The 18,691-nt window shown below is 30.6% G+C and overlaps 1 protein-coding gene across 32 annotated transcripts in view; it reads right to left on the bottom strand.

Annotated features, from left to right (window-relative positions):
* Nucleotides 1–18,691, bottom strand: part of bt (projectin protein bent) — a 288,017-nt gene that overhangs the window by 179,491 nt on the left and 89,835 nt on the right. For 19 of the 32 annotated variants that reach the window (XM_088260322.1, XM_088260293.1, XM_088260302.1 and 16 more), the window contains 7 exons: nt 18,210–18,335; nt 16,365–16,463; nt 10,385–10,429; nt 9,525–9,584; nt 8,562–8,681; nt 6,879–6,956; nt 4,780–4,857 (listed from right to left, as the gene is read on the bottom strand). In XM_088260322.1, coding sequence (XP_088116448.1) covers nt 4,780–4,857; nt 6,879–6,956; nt 8,562–8,681; nt 9,525–9,584; nt 10,385–10,429; nt 16,365–16,463; nt 18,210–18,335 — 606 coding nt within the window. The remainder of the gene's footprint in view (nt 1–4,779; nt 4,858–6,878; nt 6,957–8,561; nt 8,682–9,524; nt 9,585–10,384; nt 10,430–16,364; nt 16,464–18,209; nt 18,336–18,691) is intronic. The other 13 variants (XM_088260309.1, XM_088260311.1, XM_088260314.1 and 10 more) reach the window with 7 other exon arrangements.

Genomic DNA, 18,691 nt, shown 5'->3' with positions numbered 1-18,691 from the left:
TTTTAATCCAGATTTTGAGAAGCCTGCCAAGGTTTTGAGCACAGATTCTTGCTCCCAGAATCTTTTAATTCAGGTTTTTAGAAGTCTGCTAAGGTTTTGCGTACATATCTTTCTCTCAGAATCGATCAATCTAGGTTTTTCGAAGTCTGCTTGAGTTTTGAGAGTCCTTTGGATGAAAATATGTTTCATTATCATCAGCATATCGTGGTTTTGGTTTTGAAAGTCTTCTTTGGTGTTCTCTGCTAAATTTTGTTCTCTGCTTGGGTTTTGCTAGATTAACTTTTTTCAGGAAAGATCTAGTGACCTTTTATCTAAAGACAGCATTTTTACTTGTTGCTGTAAGTTGATATATCATTTCATATGATCTTGTAGAATTTCAGAGAATCTGTGTTTGATTTTCTTTTTGAACGTTCTTTTGAATGCCATTTTTTCCTCTTTTTTAGGTAATCCATATTTCTAATGATAATTGGGGCATTTTTTGCCACATTATGTCAGTTTCAATGATTTATCTTAATATGTGAGTATATAATAATATACATCTCTTTTAGCGTATATTTCTATTGATATGGCATTCAAATGTTTTCAAAATACACTTTGCTTCTGCTTTATCCTTTGGACATTCTCTTTAGGAAAAGTGTTCGAGAAAGAGATGAAGAAAACACAAGAAATAAAGTCGAAACAGGTAGATGGAGTCGAAATCACGTAGAAAGTAGATGCAACCACCACGTTCGTGTAGAAATAGTTGCAGAAACAAAGACATTGATTGGACAGATTTGGGAAGTATACATTTATAAAAAAGAGTTAAAGATTACCACAGTAAAATGGTTTTTAGATACAAAGTAGAAAAAACATACAATAAAATAGAAAACTAGTCCGTACAACAAGTAATAAAAATAGAATAAAACGAGTAAAGAAAAAATAATGAATAATTGTAATAAAATAAATACCACTTATGAAAGGTTTGAAGGTAGAGAAGGATTTGAACAGCAAAAGTTTGTAGCATTTTTTAGAGAAAATGTAGAATTATAGTATTTTAAAGATGAAAATTATTTAGATTCAGAAAATTATCAAGAATATACAAAAATTGTGGTCAGAAGACTGAAACTTGTAAGGAAATCAAAAGTAAAAATTAAAACAAGAACAAAGTTGCGAATCACAAAAAGAAATCACAAATAAGAGATATTTTGATGTAACGGACTATTACATTAAGAGTGAGGAGTTTACAAAACCAAGAGACACACTCATTTGATATATTACACAGTAAGGTACATGTTATTTACATTGGTAGACATAAAATTAGGTACAGTCAAGAGTTACATACATTTTTGTTTGGGTATTTTGAGAGGTACATTCAAAATGGAAAGTGCCATAGATACATTTGTTGGAAACGAATTTGAAAGAGAAAAAAACTTAAAAACAATGAAAAGAAAAAATAGTGTTCGCACAAGAAAAAAAATTGAATCAACTTGTGAAAAAGCCAATATTCTTGATGGTCTTGGAAAATAGTAACATTCCGATCAGATAACGTTATGGAATTAAATGAAAACAGATGAAAAAAAAGAAGAAAATAAAAAATAACCAAGAGACTCTAAGAAAGATGTGTCTCTAAAAAAGGGAGTTGGGAAATATATGAAAAAGTATTAATTAAAAAGTATTAAAAAGTAAAAAGTGTAAATCAAAAGACAAAGCTTTTATATCGATAAATTTTCCCTCTCCTCTCAAGCCCACCTAAATGGTGCATAGGGCACTGGTTGATCGTTAATTATGTAATAAATAAAACCCTTATCCGCACCCCAATGGTGCATAGGGCACTGTGTCTTATAAACGCAGTGTTAACATGATCGTTTTACTTATGAAGGAAAGGTGATCAGCCCTCCGCTTCAGGTACCAGTCCATGGTAATATCGAATAAATATTACAGTGAAAAAATCACTTATATTTATTTTTACCCCCCTTGGGAATCGAACCCGGGACCTCCAGAACGGTAGCCGAGCGTGCTGACCATTACACTACGGAGGCGGAATTATGTGAAGGCAAGGTAATTAGTCCTACGCTTCAGTTACCAGTCCAGAGTGATATTACGTATTACTTGTATTTATTTGAATCGTCCCGAGAATCGAACCCAGGATCTCCGACACGGTAGCCAAACCCTCTAACTACTTACAGACAGAGGCGGACAAAATTACTGATGAATGCTTTCATTCGATTAAGAATGGAATAATAATTTTACGATAGTATTTTTTAAGACAGCTTTTTGTATGACAAATATATGTCTTGGGATTGTAAAAAAAAATATTGGCTTTTTACAAGTTTAAATTTAAAAGATCGTGAAGTAAAGAGAAATAAAAGAATTCATACAAACATAAAAAAGTGAAAAAAACATGTTTCTTACATATATCAGAAATAAATTAAAAACACTAAATATTTACAAATTTTAAAAGTGAATTAAATTAAAAAAAAAAGGAATTGTATAATTTTGTTTACAACAATCAGTTCGATAACATTTCATTTAGTGGATACGTCAGTTTATTTGTATCTGTTCCAGTCAACCATGAAATCGTTGCGGAGGAATGTGTGACAGTAGAAATGAAGAACAGGCTTGGTTAAGTGATCACTTTACACACGTGTAACATTCACCAATTCCACCCGTGATTGCAAACCACACTACAAAATTTTTGGAGCTTCTAGATATATTGATCAAACTCGTGACACAGTACATGTGAGTTCACAATAGCCATCTATCTTAGAATAGGGAAAGTTTTTATTAAGCAAAGACTCGTTCTATTTGTATGCAAGGCCTGAATCTAGGATTATATTCACATACTATAGCCACGCCTAAAACTATTTTTTAATTTTTTATTAAAATATTTTTAAAAAATCATTTCGTCAAATTTTAAGTCATTGATCAATATATCTTCTTCAAACCCTTATCCGCACCTCAATGGTGCATAAGGCGCTGCATCATATAAACGCATAACTATCTTGATCGTTAACACATGAAGGAAAGGTGAATCATAATAACTTTAATTACGATTTTAGAATAAATTTTTCATATGACCAGATATTAAAATTAAAATAAAATGAACCCTTATCCGCACCCGATGGTGCATAGGGCGCTGCATAATATAAACGGAGTATCATTTTGATCGTCAACACATGAAGGAAAGGTGATCAGCCCTCCGCTTCAGGTACTAGTCCAGCGTAATATTGAATAAATATTAGAGTGAAAAAATCACTTATATTTATTTGACTCCCTTCTGGGAATCGAACCCGGGACCTCCAGCACGGTAGCTAAGCGTGCTGACCATTACACTACGGAGGCGATGAATATATTTATTTTTTTTTTATTTTTTTTTTTTTAAACTTCATGTACAGAAAATAAAAAGTACATTGGCGGGCTTATTGCTAAGATATATCTAGAAGTTTAAAAAATTGAGAAGTGTGGTTGTCAATCATGGGTAGAAATAAAGAATGTTCAAATATAATGGAACTGTAGAACGGGGCTACTTGAACTTTGATGCGATACTTGAGCCCAGTACAAAAAAGCGATTTAAATCTGTATTTGGTCTACAATAATGAACGTATCGTGACAATAAGTATCGCCTGACAAGGAAACAATGAATCATGTCGATACGTTCATTGTAGACCAATTTTTTTTGTACTGGGCTCAAGTAACACATCAAAGTTCAAGTAGTCCCGTTCTACGGTATACGAGTAAAAAAAGGAATGTAAAGATTAGCAAAATTTTGATTGACTGGAACAGATTTGTTACACATTGTTACAGACTACAATCTACATATCTTACGTCATACAGGAGAAAGTGACCAAGTGCATTTTTTACAAAAACGTGATCATTTACTATTTGATATCTTATTTATTGTTTCGGCATTAACTTTGTGGTAAGACATGTTACAATGATTAAAGAAAACACTTCGTTTTTTACCACTTGAGTTTTATTATAGACTACATGTTTCAGAAGTTAAACTTCCATCATTCAGGTCTGTATAATAACATATTATTATACATGTTATTATACAGACCTGAATGATGGAAGTTTAACTTCTGAAACATGTAGTCTATAATAAAACTAAGTGGTAAAAAACGAAGTGTTTTCTTTCATTTTTTCATTCAAACCCTTATCCGCACCCTATGGTGCATAGGGCACTGCATCATATAAACGCAGTGTTATCTTGATCATTAACACATGAAGGAAAGGTGATCAGCCCTCCGCTTCAGGTACCAATCCAGGGTTATTTTGAATAAATATTATAGTGAAAAATCACTAATATTTATTTGACCCCCCCTGGGAATCGAACCTGGGACCTCCAGTATGGTAGCCGAGCGTGCTGACCATTACACTACGGAGGCGGACAGTTTTCTTTAATCATTTGATATCTTACTAGCTTAATATTGCCCTGAAAAAAATCCCAATGCATTTTAAACTTGGAAGTATAATATATTGACTTGTTAAAAATGACTAACTGCATTGATGTTTATTTTCTTGCCAAGGCAAAAGTGACTTAAATGGCCCCCCTGAACATTATACGTTTTGTTAGTTAGTCACTTTCTCCTGTACGACAACGATATATTGTTACAACCATGTAATCCAAATCAATATTCAGTTATTAACAGAAGCGTTGTAACAATAAAATTCCCAATCTGTCATTATTCAAATGCTCTTTTTGTCTTTGTGCGGTGATGTGATTGTTGTTCGTGTCTTGAATCCAATTTTGCCGAATGTCGTGCGAGCGATACAAACTATAACATTTTTAATATTCACCTTTGCCTTTTTCAGTTCAACCTTTTCCATCTTTTGTTCCGTTTGTTCCATTTGGAAAAGTGAAGTCCTGCGTTCGTCCTGTTCAAATTTGCAAGTAACAAACATTATTACAAGGAAAAATGTCATGTTTGAAATGTGAGAATCGGTGCGACGTGTACATTGACGGTGTGAGATGTCGCTCACTCCTTTCAACAATGTCATATGTAAAAAATCGTCAATTTTCAGTTGTGTATGTTTTTGGAATGCCCAGAAAATGTACTTTATCCCAGCAAAAGCGGCATATTTTTAACTTAATATTTAACCGCTACAGGGCAGAAAAAGTTGTTTTTGCATTTTGAAGAAAATTGTTTTAAATATACGAAATATTTTTGAAATGGAGAAAAAACATTCATGTTTTACCTTAAAAGATCTGTGGCACAGTAAAAAGTTCAATAAGTGGCTTGATATTTATTTTTAATACATTTGATTATATTTTTAATCTTTAAAAACGATCTCCTGAAAAATCAATTTTTTTTTATATTTGACGTTGTTGAAAGGAGTGAGCCATATGTGTGGAGTGCATGTGATATTGTAGTTTTTGGTGTGGTGTGGTATGTTTCAGTTAATTGATCCCAGTTTGAGTAGTAGGTTCTTGATGTTTTAGTCTTGATTGATTCTTGCATTTGTATCTTGAGGTATTCCCTTTTGAGCACAGTACAGTTTTCTTCGTTCTTCCTTCTTCAAGTAATCTTGAAGTGATGTTCAATTCCAGCGAAATAGATATTATCAAGAATTGCAAGATATTAATCAGCGTCTATGCTACTAAATTAAAATTGTATGATAATATATACACAGACAAGAACGATGATGTTTGAAAACGGACGAACACATTGAAAAAACAGAAGATTCAACATAGAATAAAGAGAGCTAGACAGAAGTTCAAACTTAACACACCTACGAAGAGAAAAAGACAGGAAGCAAAAATAAGACATTGACCTAAATACTGCAACAGCTAGTTGTGCCGGAAAGCACAACCTTCAACAACTAAGATAGAAAAATAAACAGAAGGTAGAATAACTAGACACAGAAATACGAGACAAAGGTAGAATAGTGTAGAAACTCAGCAAGAAGAAACAAAAGTGGACGACACAATGAAGTAAGTTGTGATATTTACAAGTTTATGACATAGAAAAAAGAAATGATTAAAGAAAACACTTGTTTTTTACCACTTGAGTTAAAAAACAAGTGTTTACTTTAATCAATTAATAAACAAGGTATTTTCTCAATCTTTAGAATTACATATTAAAAAGTAGATGGCAACAACAAAAAATACACAACATATTAAGTGGTTTTTAAAATATCGTTACATTTGATAAAAATTATGAAATTAAATATTCTTTCATTAACGAATGTGGATATCTACCATTTTTAATTAAATTTTACTTGGTAAATATACCAATATATTAAGAACCTTTCATGACGTGTTTTGATGCATTTAACATCATTTATTACATTATCTTACGATTTTTAATAATGATGTTGAATGCTACGAAACACGTGACACAGTGGTTTTTTAATAATAAGTGGTATTTACCAAATACAAGTTGAATTTGAACTTCTCAAGATATAGAAAAATATTTGATGACCGATAATTTATTATATATGTAGTTCGTTTTAACAGTGTTCACATGTTGTAAAATTTTCTCTACATATATATTTTTTAAATACTAGGTCTTACAAAATTCAGTGGATTGCAGACGTTACATTAAATATATAAATGTCTACAATGATTTTATTAGCCAAAAGTATCAAAGTGCAAGTATAACCATCAATTTAAAAAATTGAGAACATACCTTGTGAAGTACAAAATTTGAAAGTAACAGTATTGTAGAAAGTACAGTAAAACAATAATTACATTTAAAAGTGAAATTGAAATATATGTAAACGAAATATCAGGAAAATGGAAAAAAGATCTTTAGATAGAGAATTGAATGTGATACGTACAAAATAACAAAATAAGTTCAGATTGAACAAAATAGAGAAAAAAAAAAAAGAAATTAATTTAATGAATTTGACATCGAGAAGAATACACATATAAATTTCTGACAAAGGTTTTGTACCTTTTTATTCATTTTTTCCTGTTGAATTTTTCTTTTCCAAGCGGGAATGCTTTCATCAACCGCTTCTCCATTTTCTACCTGAATTTGGGAAATATAGTTTAATATTTGAACCACCATTTCATCTCCAAATTATGTTACAAAAGGTATTTCAAAAACAAAATAATTTAAGTATATAAACTTGATATTAGATTCGAAATTCGAAAATGTTAAAATTAAAGATTTGTAGAAGGTAGAATAATTTTTCTTTAAACGAGTAAAGAGAAAAAAATGGACAACACATCAAAAAAGTACAAAAAGTGGTTTAATATTAACAAAACTTTAGATTTAAAAGTAGAAATTGAAACACATAAGGTGTTACATTGGAGAGAGTAAATAATGTAAGAGTAGGGTAAAATGTATAAAATGTCACGTGAGGAAATATCAAAAAGCGTATGTGGAAATAAAAAACGAAAATACAATGTACAAAAGTAATGTTACAATAATACCGGACAGTGTAAAGATCTAAAAGGTCGGAGTAAGTAAAAATAGACAGGTATAGTAACAAATCTCGTGAAACTGTGGAAAGTGAGGCGAAAAAATAATTTACAACAGACGCCACATTTGATAAGGTAAAGAATTTGAGAATTGAAATGACGGAAAGGGGGAATGTTGAAAAGAAAACATTAAAAAGAATCAAAGATATTTTAAAGAATCTGAATGAAATGACAGAAGTACAGAGAGAGGCCCATTCGAAAAGATTGTTGGTGAATCTCTGCAATTTTAAATGTACATACTTTACTTTTTTTCAATTGAATTTGGCACTTTTTTAAAATAAAATAATTTAAATCAATAAATTTTTGTTTTTGTATTTTTATGAAAAGATAGATATTTGTTGATGTGTAAAATTTTGTCCAATTGTGAATAATGTAGTTCTTAAAATTATTACACCAATATTACCACTAAAAATATTTTCAATATAAAATTAAACATAGCTTCGACATAATACAAACCATTTTCAGTGAAAATCAACTTTAAGAGAAACCTATAGGCAGATGACCTTAGAAGACAACCATAGGGCCGAAACAAGAGTGATGAGACAAGGAACAGATGAGGAACAGAAGATGACAGAATCAGTTCAGAAGATAACGAACATTTCTAGCTACAGGGGGTAGAAAAAGTCATCAAATACGGCGATACTAGCAGGAACAAAAACCAGCATTTTGAAGCATGCATCTTTCGCAAAATATTTGTACGTATTCAATATTAATTTTGATTATAATTTCTTTAGTTTTTCATTCAAAAGCATGGCGATAGCTTTATTTGGTGAAAATAACATTATTTAATTTTTATTATTTATAATATTAACATTTTTAACAAAATACACAAAATTAAGTAAAAAATATATATATTTTTGGTAAAAAGAAAAACTGCTTTTATAATTATATTTTATTTATAAATTTTTCCCCTATATACTTATTACCACCATGGTTTTAAAAGAAAAACATTTTTCTGTTTTTCGAAGATATTAATTGATTTAAAATCCAAATTCTGACAATTGTCTTCATATCAAATATTATACAAAACATTGCTTTGAAAGATGATGCCAAATTGCCTTCACTAAGAGCAAGAGTTCAAATTAGTTCAGAGTTCAGACGGAGACAGAGTTTTGGACGACACACGGTTCATTTTTTTTACAATTTCTACCTTCTTGTCAAACTTTTCAGCGAGCTTTTTCTTCCATTCCGGTATATCTTTGGGCTTTTCTGGCGTTTTGTTCGGGTCTATGATCTCGGTAGAGCTTTCCTTATTATTTGTGACCGTAGACTGGGAACGTGTAGCAAATTTCATTAGACTCAAATACATAATATCTCAAAATGTTTGCTGTGTGAGGGGTTAATAGTGAGTTATGTAAAAATATCGTTTGAAATCAGACATCCATACATTCCTTTGAATCTTCATTCTTAAGTTAAATGCAGTTTTAAAAACCAAATACCATAAAATTTTAATTCTCGTTTTCTTGCGACTGACTACCGTACTTGAATTTAAATGACAACGGTATCAATTCAGAGCGTCATCGATAAAATTTCAAATAATTTGCGTCAATCGCAACAAAATGCATTCAACAAGCTCAGAGTGCATCAGTATACCAGCTACAAGATCCTGTAAAATTTGTTACGCTAATGCGATTGTAATATAATATTTAAAAAATTAGTAAGTGCATAAAATGTAACTGTCAAAAATCGTGAATATTACTTTTGAAAAATCTGCAATATATTATTTAAGCATCTCAATATTACCTGCGCACTTGCCAATTTATTTATTGACTTGTGCCATTTAATTTAATTTTCAATATTTCGTATTGACGTTGCCAATTTTAACCCCCAATTATAGACCATTTTTTAAAACATCAAATTGAAATTATATATTTTTAAAATTAAATAAGAGAAACTCAAATCAGATTACAACGATACAAAAATTGGCAGATAATATTCAGACACTTGTTATGTTAAGTATGTTAGATAATGTCGTACTTTTCAAAGCAAAAAATACTGTAATAAATCAGTAAGCAACTGATGGAAATAATTTTAAAAAAGCTATACTTTGTTTCAAAATTATAGATAAAGATTTCATTTGAATTTTAGTAAGTGGGTCCAAGACCGATAATACCTTTTGTTCAGCGTTTTGAACAATCGATGTTCTGCGGCTTTCGCTTTGTTCTCCAGTAACCTAAAATTAAACAATTTTACCGTGGTTTTAATTTTGTATCCAATCAGATTTGAACTAATACATCTCACTATGTGATTGGAAGTGATACAGTCAATCTGTAATTCGAACTAAAACATCTAACTTTGTAATTGGAAATAATACAATACAGTAACAAGGGACATACAAATTATTGTTGACAATGTATTACGAGATATGTGTCGCCTACTTTCAAAACCCGCCAGATCCAATTTTATAAGATTTTTAAATAAATACTCTATCGGAATCCCAATCGTGGGTTTTACTGTTTAAAATATTTATATTCTTGAAAAACCTGCTAAAAATACTTGAAGACAGCGTTGTATTTCAAATTCCCCTATATTCATAAAACTTGCCTTCTGACCCATATTGGCCAATCAGAGAGCGGGGATAGGTCAAAAATTAAGATGACGTTATTTTCGGTATGTGTTTCGTGTTTTTTTTTAAGTACTGAAAAAGATCTACAAAAATGGGAAAATTCTCTATTTCATTATACATTTTATAAATGTTACTTGGAGAATTTTGCATTTTTTGGAAAATCGACTTACATGGATCTGGCGGATTTTGAAAGTAGGCGACACATATAATGTAAAAGTAGAATAAATTCCATGTGTATATAATAAATAGTAAGTATTAAAAGAAGTCTTGTTGTTGGTGATGATTTAGTTTATAAACGATCATATGTGTGTGTGAATGACATAAAGAAAGTCTTAAAGTACAATTAATGTTCCTCGTAAAATACCTTAAAGGTAATTAAATATATTTTTTTTAAATATTAAACATACCTTAATCTCAGTCGATGTGATGACGGATGAACGTCGGCTCTCAGACTGAAATTTGAAATAAAATGTATCAAATATTTATTTCACCATTCAGCATAAACTGCGTAAACAATGCAGTGTTTTTTTTATCAAGTTTTAATAAATTATCTGAAAGGAAAAGTCGAATACAAGATGAAATATAAACAATGGTCTTGTGTATTTTTATAATTGGTATAAATAAAGTATATTTTAAAAAGATCCTTTTAAAAAGAATTAAAAAAATCCTGAAAATTGCTCAAGTTTTTGGGGGAGTCCAACAATAAAAAGTAACTAACTAACCATCACGCCGCTTCCCCGCAGGGGTAGGCAGAGAGAATAGAGCGCCACACCACTCTGTCCTTGCAAACATTCTTCGCCTCTTCCACGTTCATGCATCTCCTCATACATACCCGCCGATTGTTACGACTCCTAACCTGACCACTTTCAAGTATTTGGCATACCTGATCGTGCCATGTTTTTCTCGGTCTTCCTCTGCTTCTTTTCCCGCTAACATTCGCCTCATAAATTTGTTTTACCGTTCTTTCCTCACTCATTCGTTCCACATGTCCAAACCATCTCAACACACCTTTCTAAAATTTTATCGATAATGCTTATCTCAGCTTTGCATTCCTTCCTTATTTCACTATTCGCACATCTATCATACTTCGTTTTGTTACACATTCTTCTGAGAGATCGCATTTCGACTGCATTCAGTCTACTTTCATCCATCCAGTCCAACATAATTAAAAGAAAAACCGGATATCAAGTTTTTGTAGTCTAGATTAAAAGAACTGGTTTTTGGTAGGCTAAAAGTGATGAAAAGAATTGTATGGAAGCTCTTTTTTCTTATGACCTATAGGCCTTGCAGGCAGCGGAACAAATAAAAGCCTTGAAGTCATTCAAACCTCATCGGTTGAACAATTCATAAGCAAAAATATTTAGGATCATAATATTATGTAGTCATATATCTGGCAAAAGACGAAAATTCCACATGCGAAGCCATGTTTTATCTTTTTGAACCAATAAATGCAGAAAATGGTAGAAAGAAAGCAAAGAATTAAGAGAAGAAAGACATCATGGCTGTAGAATATCAGCTATTGAATAGGTCTCGAGGTACAGCAGCTGTTCAATATCGCCTAAAACAGAGACCTCTGATGGATGCCGAAGATGCCGAAAAACTACATTATCAAAAGAATGCTGACGTCATTTGGACGATACGTCAGAATAAGAAAGGAATCATGAATAATAAATTATTGAAAAAGCTACTGCATCACACGAACAGTAAAAATAAGTTGGAAAAATTTCCATCTATGTATTGCAATAAAGACAATACTCCTGGCTGAAGAATTTGAGAGACTGATTTGGAAAGAGTCTTCATCTTCAAACCAACCATCGGCCAACGCCATGGTAGACGACTCCCGGGCAGACCACCAAAGAGGTGGGTCGATAGCTGGTAATCGACATCGCAGGAGGCTAATCCCTCTTAATAACAGGCCACAAGGCCTACAGTAAGATGAAGAAGAAGAAGAAGAAGAAGAGATAAGAGTGCTATATACTTAACTATATATAACCCAAATAAAAACTTATATTCCAGACTTTGCAAAGACCGAGGTGATCAGTATGACCAACGCAAAAATTATAATATTTTGATACAATATCAATCAAAGCTATTAAAAAGTAATTGAAATGATGATATTTCATAATGTTTGTTCTAGTTTACATACTAGATTTTAAAAAAAAAATAAAAGTTGTCATTATTTATCTAAGATAGGAAAGTTCTATGTACAGACTTTGAAAATACCGAGGTGATCAGTAGGACCAACGCTAAAATGATTATATTTTACCACAATATCATTAAAAAATAATTCAAGCTATGCTATTGTTCTAGTTTACATACAAGATTAAAAAAAAATAAAAGTTGTCATTTTTTATCTAAGATAGGAAAGTTCTATGCACAAACTTTGAAAATACCGAGGTGATCAGTAGGACCAACGCTAAAATGATTATATTTTGCCATAAAATCATTAAAAATAATTCAAGCTATGCTATTGTTCTAGTTTACATACTAGATTTTAAAAAAAATTTAAAGTTGTCATTTTTTATCTAAGATAGGAAAGTTCTATGTACAGACTTTGAAAATACCGAGGTGATCAGTAGGATCAACGCTAAAATGATTATATTTTGCCATAAAATCATTAAAAAATAATTCAAGCTATGCTATTGTTCTAGTTTACATACTAGATTTTAAAACGAAATTAAAAGTTGACATTTTTATCTTAGATAGGAAAGTTCTATGTACAAACTTTGAAAATACCGAGGTGATCAGTAGGACCAACGCTAAAATGATTATATTTTGCCATAAAATCATTAAAAAATAATTCAAGCTATGCTATTGTTCTAGTTTACATACTAGATTTAAAAACAAAATTAAAAGTTGACATTTTTATCTAAGATAGGAAAGTTCTATGTACAGACTTTGAAAATACCAATGTGATCAGTAGGACCAACGCTAAAATGATTATATTTTGCAATAAAATCATTAAAAAATAATTCAAGCTATGCTATTGTTCTAGTTTACATACTAGATTTTAAAACAAAATTAAAAGTAGACATTTTTTATCTAAGATAGGAAAGTTATATGTACAGACTTTGAAAATACCGAGGTGATCAGTAGGACCAACGCTAAAATGATTATATTTTACCACAATATCATTAAAAAACAATTCGAGCTATGCTATTGTTCTAGTTTACATACTAGATTCTTTTTTAAGTTTAAAAGTTGGCTTTTTTTTTAAGATAGAAGAGTGCATTTTTTTTATCTAAGAGGTGATCAGTATGACCAGCGCAAAAATGATTTTATTTTGCCACAATATCATTAAAAAATAATTCAGGCTATGCTTTTGTTCTAGTTTACATACTAGATTTAAAAAATGAGTTTAAAATTTAGCATTTTTTATACAAGATAGGAGAGTACATTTTTTATCTATAAAAAGGTGATCAGTATGACCAGCGCAAACATGATTATTTTTTGTAACAATATCATTCAAAGCGACTTTAAAATAACAGAAGCAATGATACACCATGTGCTTGTTCTAGTTTGCATACTAGATTTTCATAAAAGGAGGTATCTTCAAAAAAATTAAAATCAATGGATTGAAAATAAAACAATTTTTTTAAATAAATGAAAAAAAGCATAATAAAAATATAATGGAATTAAATGGAAAACACTTTATATGAAGTGTTTTTGATGTTCGTATTTTTTGGCATGTTTAAAAATTTAAAGATTTTTTATAGTAAACAATTGTATTTTTGCTGTTGTAATATTTGAATCTCGGGATATTTTAGGCTTTGTCTGCACTGGAAGCAAAAGCGGAAACGGAAGCGAGCGAACAATATCTCAATATTGTTTTAGATGTTCATATATAGAGCCTGTTTTTCTCGAATTTGTATATCGTAAGAGCACTTTGTATAAGAGTCCATCGAAATACCAGGATTTGATATTGTGAGTCTACTACATCAAATCTTGGTTTTTCTATGGATCCTTAGGTTGTGTTTTGAGACGTATTAATATATATTTATTTTTTTTAATATATGTACCATATATAGTAAAGATTTTAAGTATAATGTGAAATAATCGTGATATACCGTAAGCTGAGTATACTTTGAACCAAGGGCGACCTAATTGGGACCAAAAGCCGAAATTAAAGTAAAATTCAAGGACAATTTAAGTTTAGACTATTTTTTTTACTAAAACTTCTTACATTTTTGATATCCAACATAGATGAATAAGAATATGGAGGTCTGGGCATTTAAAAAGGTTGTGATCACCTGTCCATGAAAAATCATCTGTAGTTTTCGAAACTAATAATAATAATAAAACCCTTATCCGCACCCCAATGGTGCATAGGGCACTGCGTCATATAAACGCAGTGTTATCTTCATCGTTTACACATGAAGGAAAGGTGATCAGCCCTCCGCTTCAGGTACCAGTCCAGGGCAATATTGAATAAATATGACAGTGAAAAAATCACTTATATTTATTTTACCCCCCTTGGGAATCGAACCCGGGACCTCCAGAACGGTAGCCGAGCGTGCTGACCATTACACTACGGAGGCGGACAAAACTAGTTGTGTGAAATATAACCCAATTAGTGGTCAACTGTTAAATTTGAAATAATTTAAATAATAATCAATAACTATGGAGGATGATATTTTTTGGCATGGTCATTTTTAGAAGGCTCCTTTGGTACAAAGCAGTATGTACAATAATAAAAATAATAATAAATATGAATAATTTATGCAGCGCCTTTTGTGGAATGATTGTCCCAGGGATAACGATAGAATTGGCAAGGAAATCAGAGAACACAAGGCATAGTTTGACTATATTATCAGTATACCTTGACTTCGAGACGTTGCGCTGACATTGTGGACGACATCTGTGAGACCTAATTTACAAATTGTCAAATTTAAATACCTTTTTAATTTTCTTTTTAAATTTACACGCAAAACAGACATGATTAAAGAAAACACTTCGTTTTTTACCACTTGAGTTTTATTATAGACTACATGTTTCAGAAGTTAAACTTCCATCATTCAGGTCTGTATAATAATATGTTATTATACAGACCTGAATGATGGAAGTTTAACTTCTGAAACATGTAGTCTATAATAAAACTCAAGTGGTAAAAAACGAAGTGTTTTCTTTAATCATTGTAACATGTCTAACCACAAAGTTAATACCGAAACAATAAACAAAACAGACATATTTCAAAGTATCAATCCGATTGATAGTGATGAAAATTATGTGTGCACTCCCAATTATCCAGGAAAATACAGGAAATAGTTATCTACTTATTTTAAATTTCCTTGTCCATGTGAATCCAGATATTCTGGACTCCAATGAACTTGGTATAATTGCACTAATGTTCATATTATTTTTTGACATCTCATGAAATATGAAGAAGAATATGGAAGTCTGGGCATTTACGGGGCTGTCTTATCACTTAAACCAGCCTATGACGGTCGTCAGCCCCGTAAATGCCCAGACTTCCATATTCTTCTTCATCTTTGATGAGATGTCAAAAAATAATATTCATGTTATTTTTTGTTTATTAAATGTTCATGTTATTTTTTGACATCTCATCAAATATGAAGAAGAATATTGAAGTCTGGGCATTTACGGAGCTGTCTTACCACTTAAACCAGCCTGTGACGGTCGTCAGCTCCGTAAATGCCCAGACTTCCATATTCTTCTTCATCTTTGATGAGATGTCAAAAAATAATATGAAAAATAACTCCTTTAATTGGAGATAATCCAGATTTGTGAACAAGTATTTGGACACGTTTAAAATGTTGTATTTTAAAGATGCCTGTAAATTGATCAAAATGATATTTGACAATTCGCTCACTCCTTTCAAGAACGTCATAAATAAAAATCATCAATTTTCAGTTGTGCATGTTTTCGGAATGCCCAGAAAATGTACTATATCCCAGCAAAAGCGTCATATTTTTAACTTAATATTTACCCGCTACAGGGCAGAAAGTGTTGTTTTTGCATTTTGAAGAAAAAGTATTGTTTATTTTTTTTTTTTAAATACCAAATATTTTTTAAATGGAGAAAAAACATTCAGGTTTAACTAAAAAGATTTATTGCACAGTAAAAAGTTAAATAAGTGGCTTGATATTTATTTTTAATACATTGCATTACATTTTAAACTTTAAAAACGTTCTCCTGAAAAATCAAGTTTTTTGATTTATGACGTTCTTGAAAGGAGTGAGCGAATTAACAAAGTGGAAAAACCAAGTACGTTATATTAATTGCATACATTTTTTATATGCATGATCCAGAATCAATTTTCTTTAACGCACTGCTGTTGAAAACACATCATTTTATTTATCAAATTTCTTTAATCGTAAACATTATTATCAATTCAAATTTAATTAAAATAAATCAATTTGTATTTACCTTCTCTTCCTTGGTTTTTGAAATAGCAGTAGGAGAGATCTTTTCGTATTTTTCAAGAACCGGTTTTTCGTAGTCATCCACGAACGCTGGTTCGGGCTCCTATGGAAACACCAAAAATTAAATAAAATTCTGGAATAATTAGAACATAATTATCTTCAAGTATTCTGGAACATTCTGCAAAGAAAGCATGAAAAAAACCTCCTGAAAAAAATAGTCAACAATTGGTAGCAATGATGAAATCTGGTAACTTTTGAAAAATCACCAAATATCCCAAATTTATTTACCTGATACCTGGATCCATTAGTTTTGTGAAATGACATGATTTAAAAATAAAAATAAAATACTTGAATAAGACCAGTTTTTTCAGATTATTAATGTAAACATGACTAGTTTCGAGAATTACAGACATCCTCATCAACAGGTAGTAATTCTCACTTTTGGAGTACCTCAAGGATCCATCCTGGGACTTGTGCTTAAAATTTATATAAATATATGTATAAAATTGATTTTAATCACTTTTGCATCAAATTTAATTCACTATATGATGCAATGGATCATGTATTATCATGTTTACATTAACAAACACAAAATTGGTGTTACACAGGTGTTTAATTTTTATATTTATTTAAATTATTTGACTCCTAACAAACTAACGTTCCCAAAAGAGAGCAAACGGTGAGTTTTGTGAAATTGTTTTTGGTAAAATTTGTGTGTTTTTTGTCATTGAGAGACGTTTCACCTCAATAAGGTAACTAAAAGCAGATAGCCATTAGTTACAATAACTGGTGTCTTTACCCTTCTTTACCAGAATATTTGAAAATACATGCATTTTTTTTCAATAATTTTCAGGTTACGTTTGAAAGTAGTTTTTGGTTTTTTGAGTGAAATATACAAATGTATATGCTAAATATGTATTGCGTTTGATATTTTTGTAAAGTGTGTTAACTTTGTACCAAATGGTCCAAAATAGATGCGCCTCATGGTAATGATGATGTTTGTAATATGTTTTGAGATGTATATTCGGTTTGCGAAGAAAGCAGTAAAGCCATTACGTCAAATAAAGCGTTGTACAACAATATAAAGCAAAATATTTAAATTTGACTAAGCAATGTTATCTGTTTTGTTTATTTAATTCTCATAAAGGAAAAATACAAAATTAACTTAGCATTATATAAAAATATAATGTAAAAGCTTCATAATATTGGGCTATTTATTTGAAAAACTTTTTTCCTTTCATGGGAATTATATGTAAACATTAAATTGAACCATATAAAGATGACAAAAATCTATTTTGAGAGTATTAAAACATATGATCCTAAGAACTCTATATTATAATTTAAATACAGATAAAAGCAAATTTGTGATAAGAAAAAATCAGTGTCAGCTTTTCCGAATTTTTGTATTATGTCTTAAAATCTGTGTTTGATATTCTATACTAGGTCTAAATATTTGTGTTTAATTTTCTCAATTAAGTCTAGTGATCTGTGTTTAATTTTCTATACTAAGTTCTGATATCTGTGTTTGAATTTTTATACTATGTTTGTTAAAGTTTGTATTTTATTTTATATATTAAGTCTAAGGTTCTATATTGGATTTTCTGTCAAACTCTATAAATCTATGTCTTTTTTAAAAATTACATCTATGGTGAGAATGTAAGTATCCTTGTCTATTTTTAACTAACCTATATGAAATCTAAGGATCTATGTTTAATTTTCTATATAAAGTATTTAGATCTGTGCTAATTTTTTTTATTTGAAGCCCAAAGATCTGTAGTTATTTGAGTGTCCATTCTAGAATTCTCGTCATCTTTAACATATTCAATTTCTCTTAGTTAAAAAGGTATACCTTAAGAGCAGGAATTGTTTTGCCCATTGGTCTAACGTCATCAGCAACTGGTGCAAGATTACCATTCTGACGTTTTTCAGGTTTAGGAGTCGTGTCATAATCGTCCACCGGTTTTGGTCGATCGTCCTGACATGGTTAATGACAACAGTAATTGGTTAGACATGAAATATATACAACTACACAAATGTATTAAAACACATAACAAATAATAGTAAAACCACTTTGTCCTTTCAGGAATTAGTATATCGACTCGAGAAAGCATAAAAATCATACAACATACTTTTGACTGACCCTGTATTAGTTGCTGATCCTCAAAAAAAGAGTAATTTTGCTTTTTTAAGCCTCATTTTAGGAGAAATATTTATGTTTTATTGGTCAGTACCGCTTTTTCTTTAAAATCTATTGTGACATAAGTTTCGATGCATTCCGCATCATTTTAAAACATTTAATTCTCACATCTATTTAAAACTTAAATTAAAAAT

This window comes from Brachycentrus maculatus, unplaced genomic scaffold, assembly GCF_059751285.1.
Source record: "Brachycentrus maculatus isolate JH-2025_06_01 unplaced genomic scaffold, ASM5975128v1 h1tg000131l, whole genome shotgun sequence".
In the NCBI taxonomy this organism is placed as follows: Eukaryota; Metazoa; Arthropoda; class Insecta; order Trichoptera; family Brachycentridae; genus Brachycentrus; species Brachycentrus maculatus.
The sequence above is the reverse complement of the archived record's forward strand: the minus strand, read 5'-3'. Positions and strand labels throughout refer to the sequence as shown.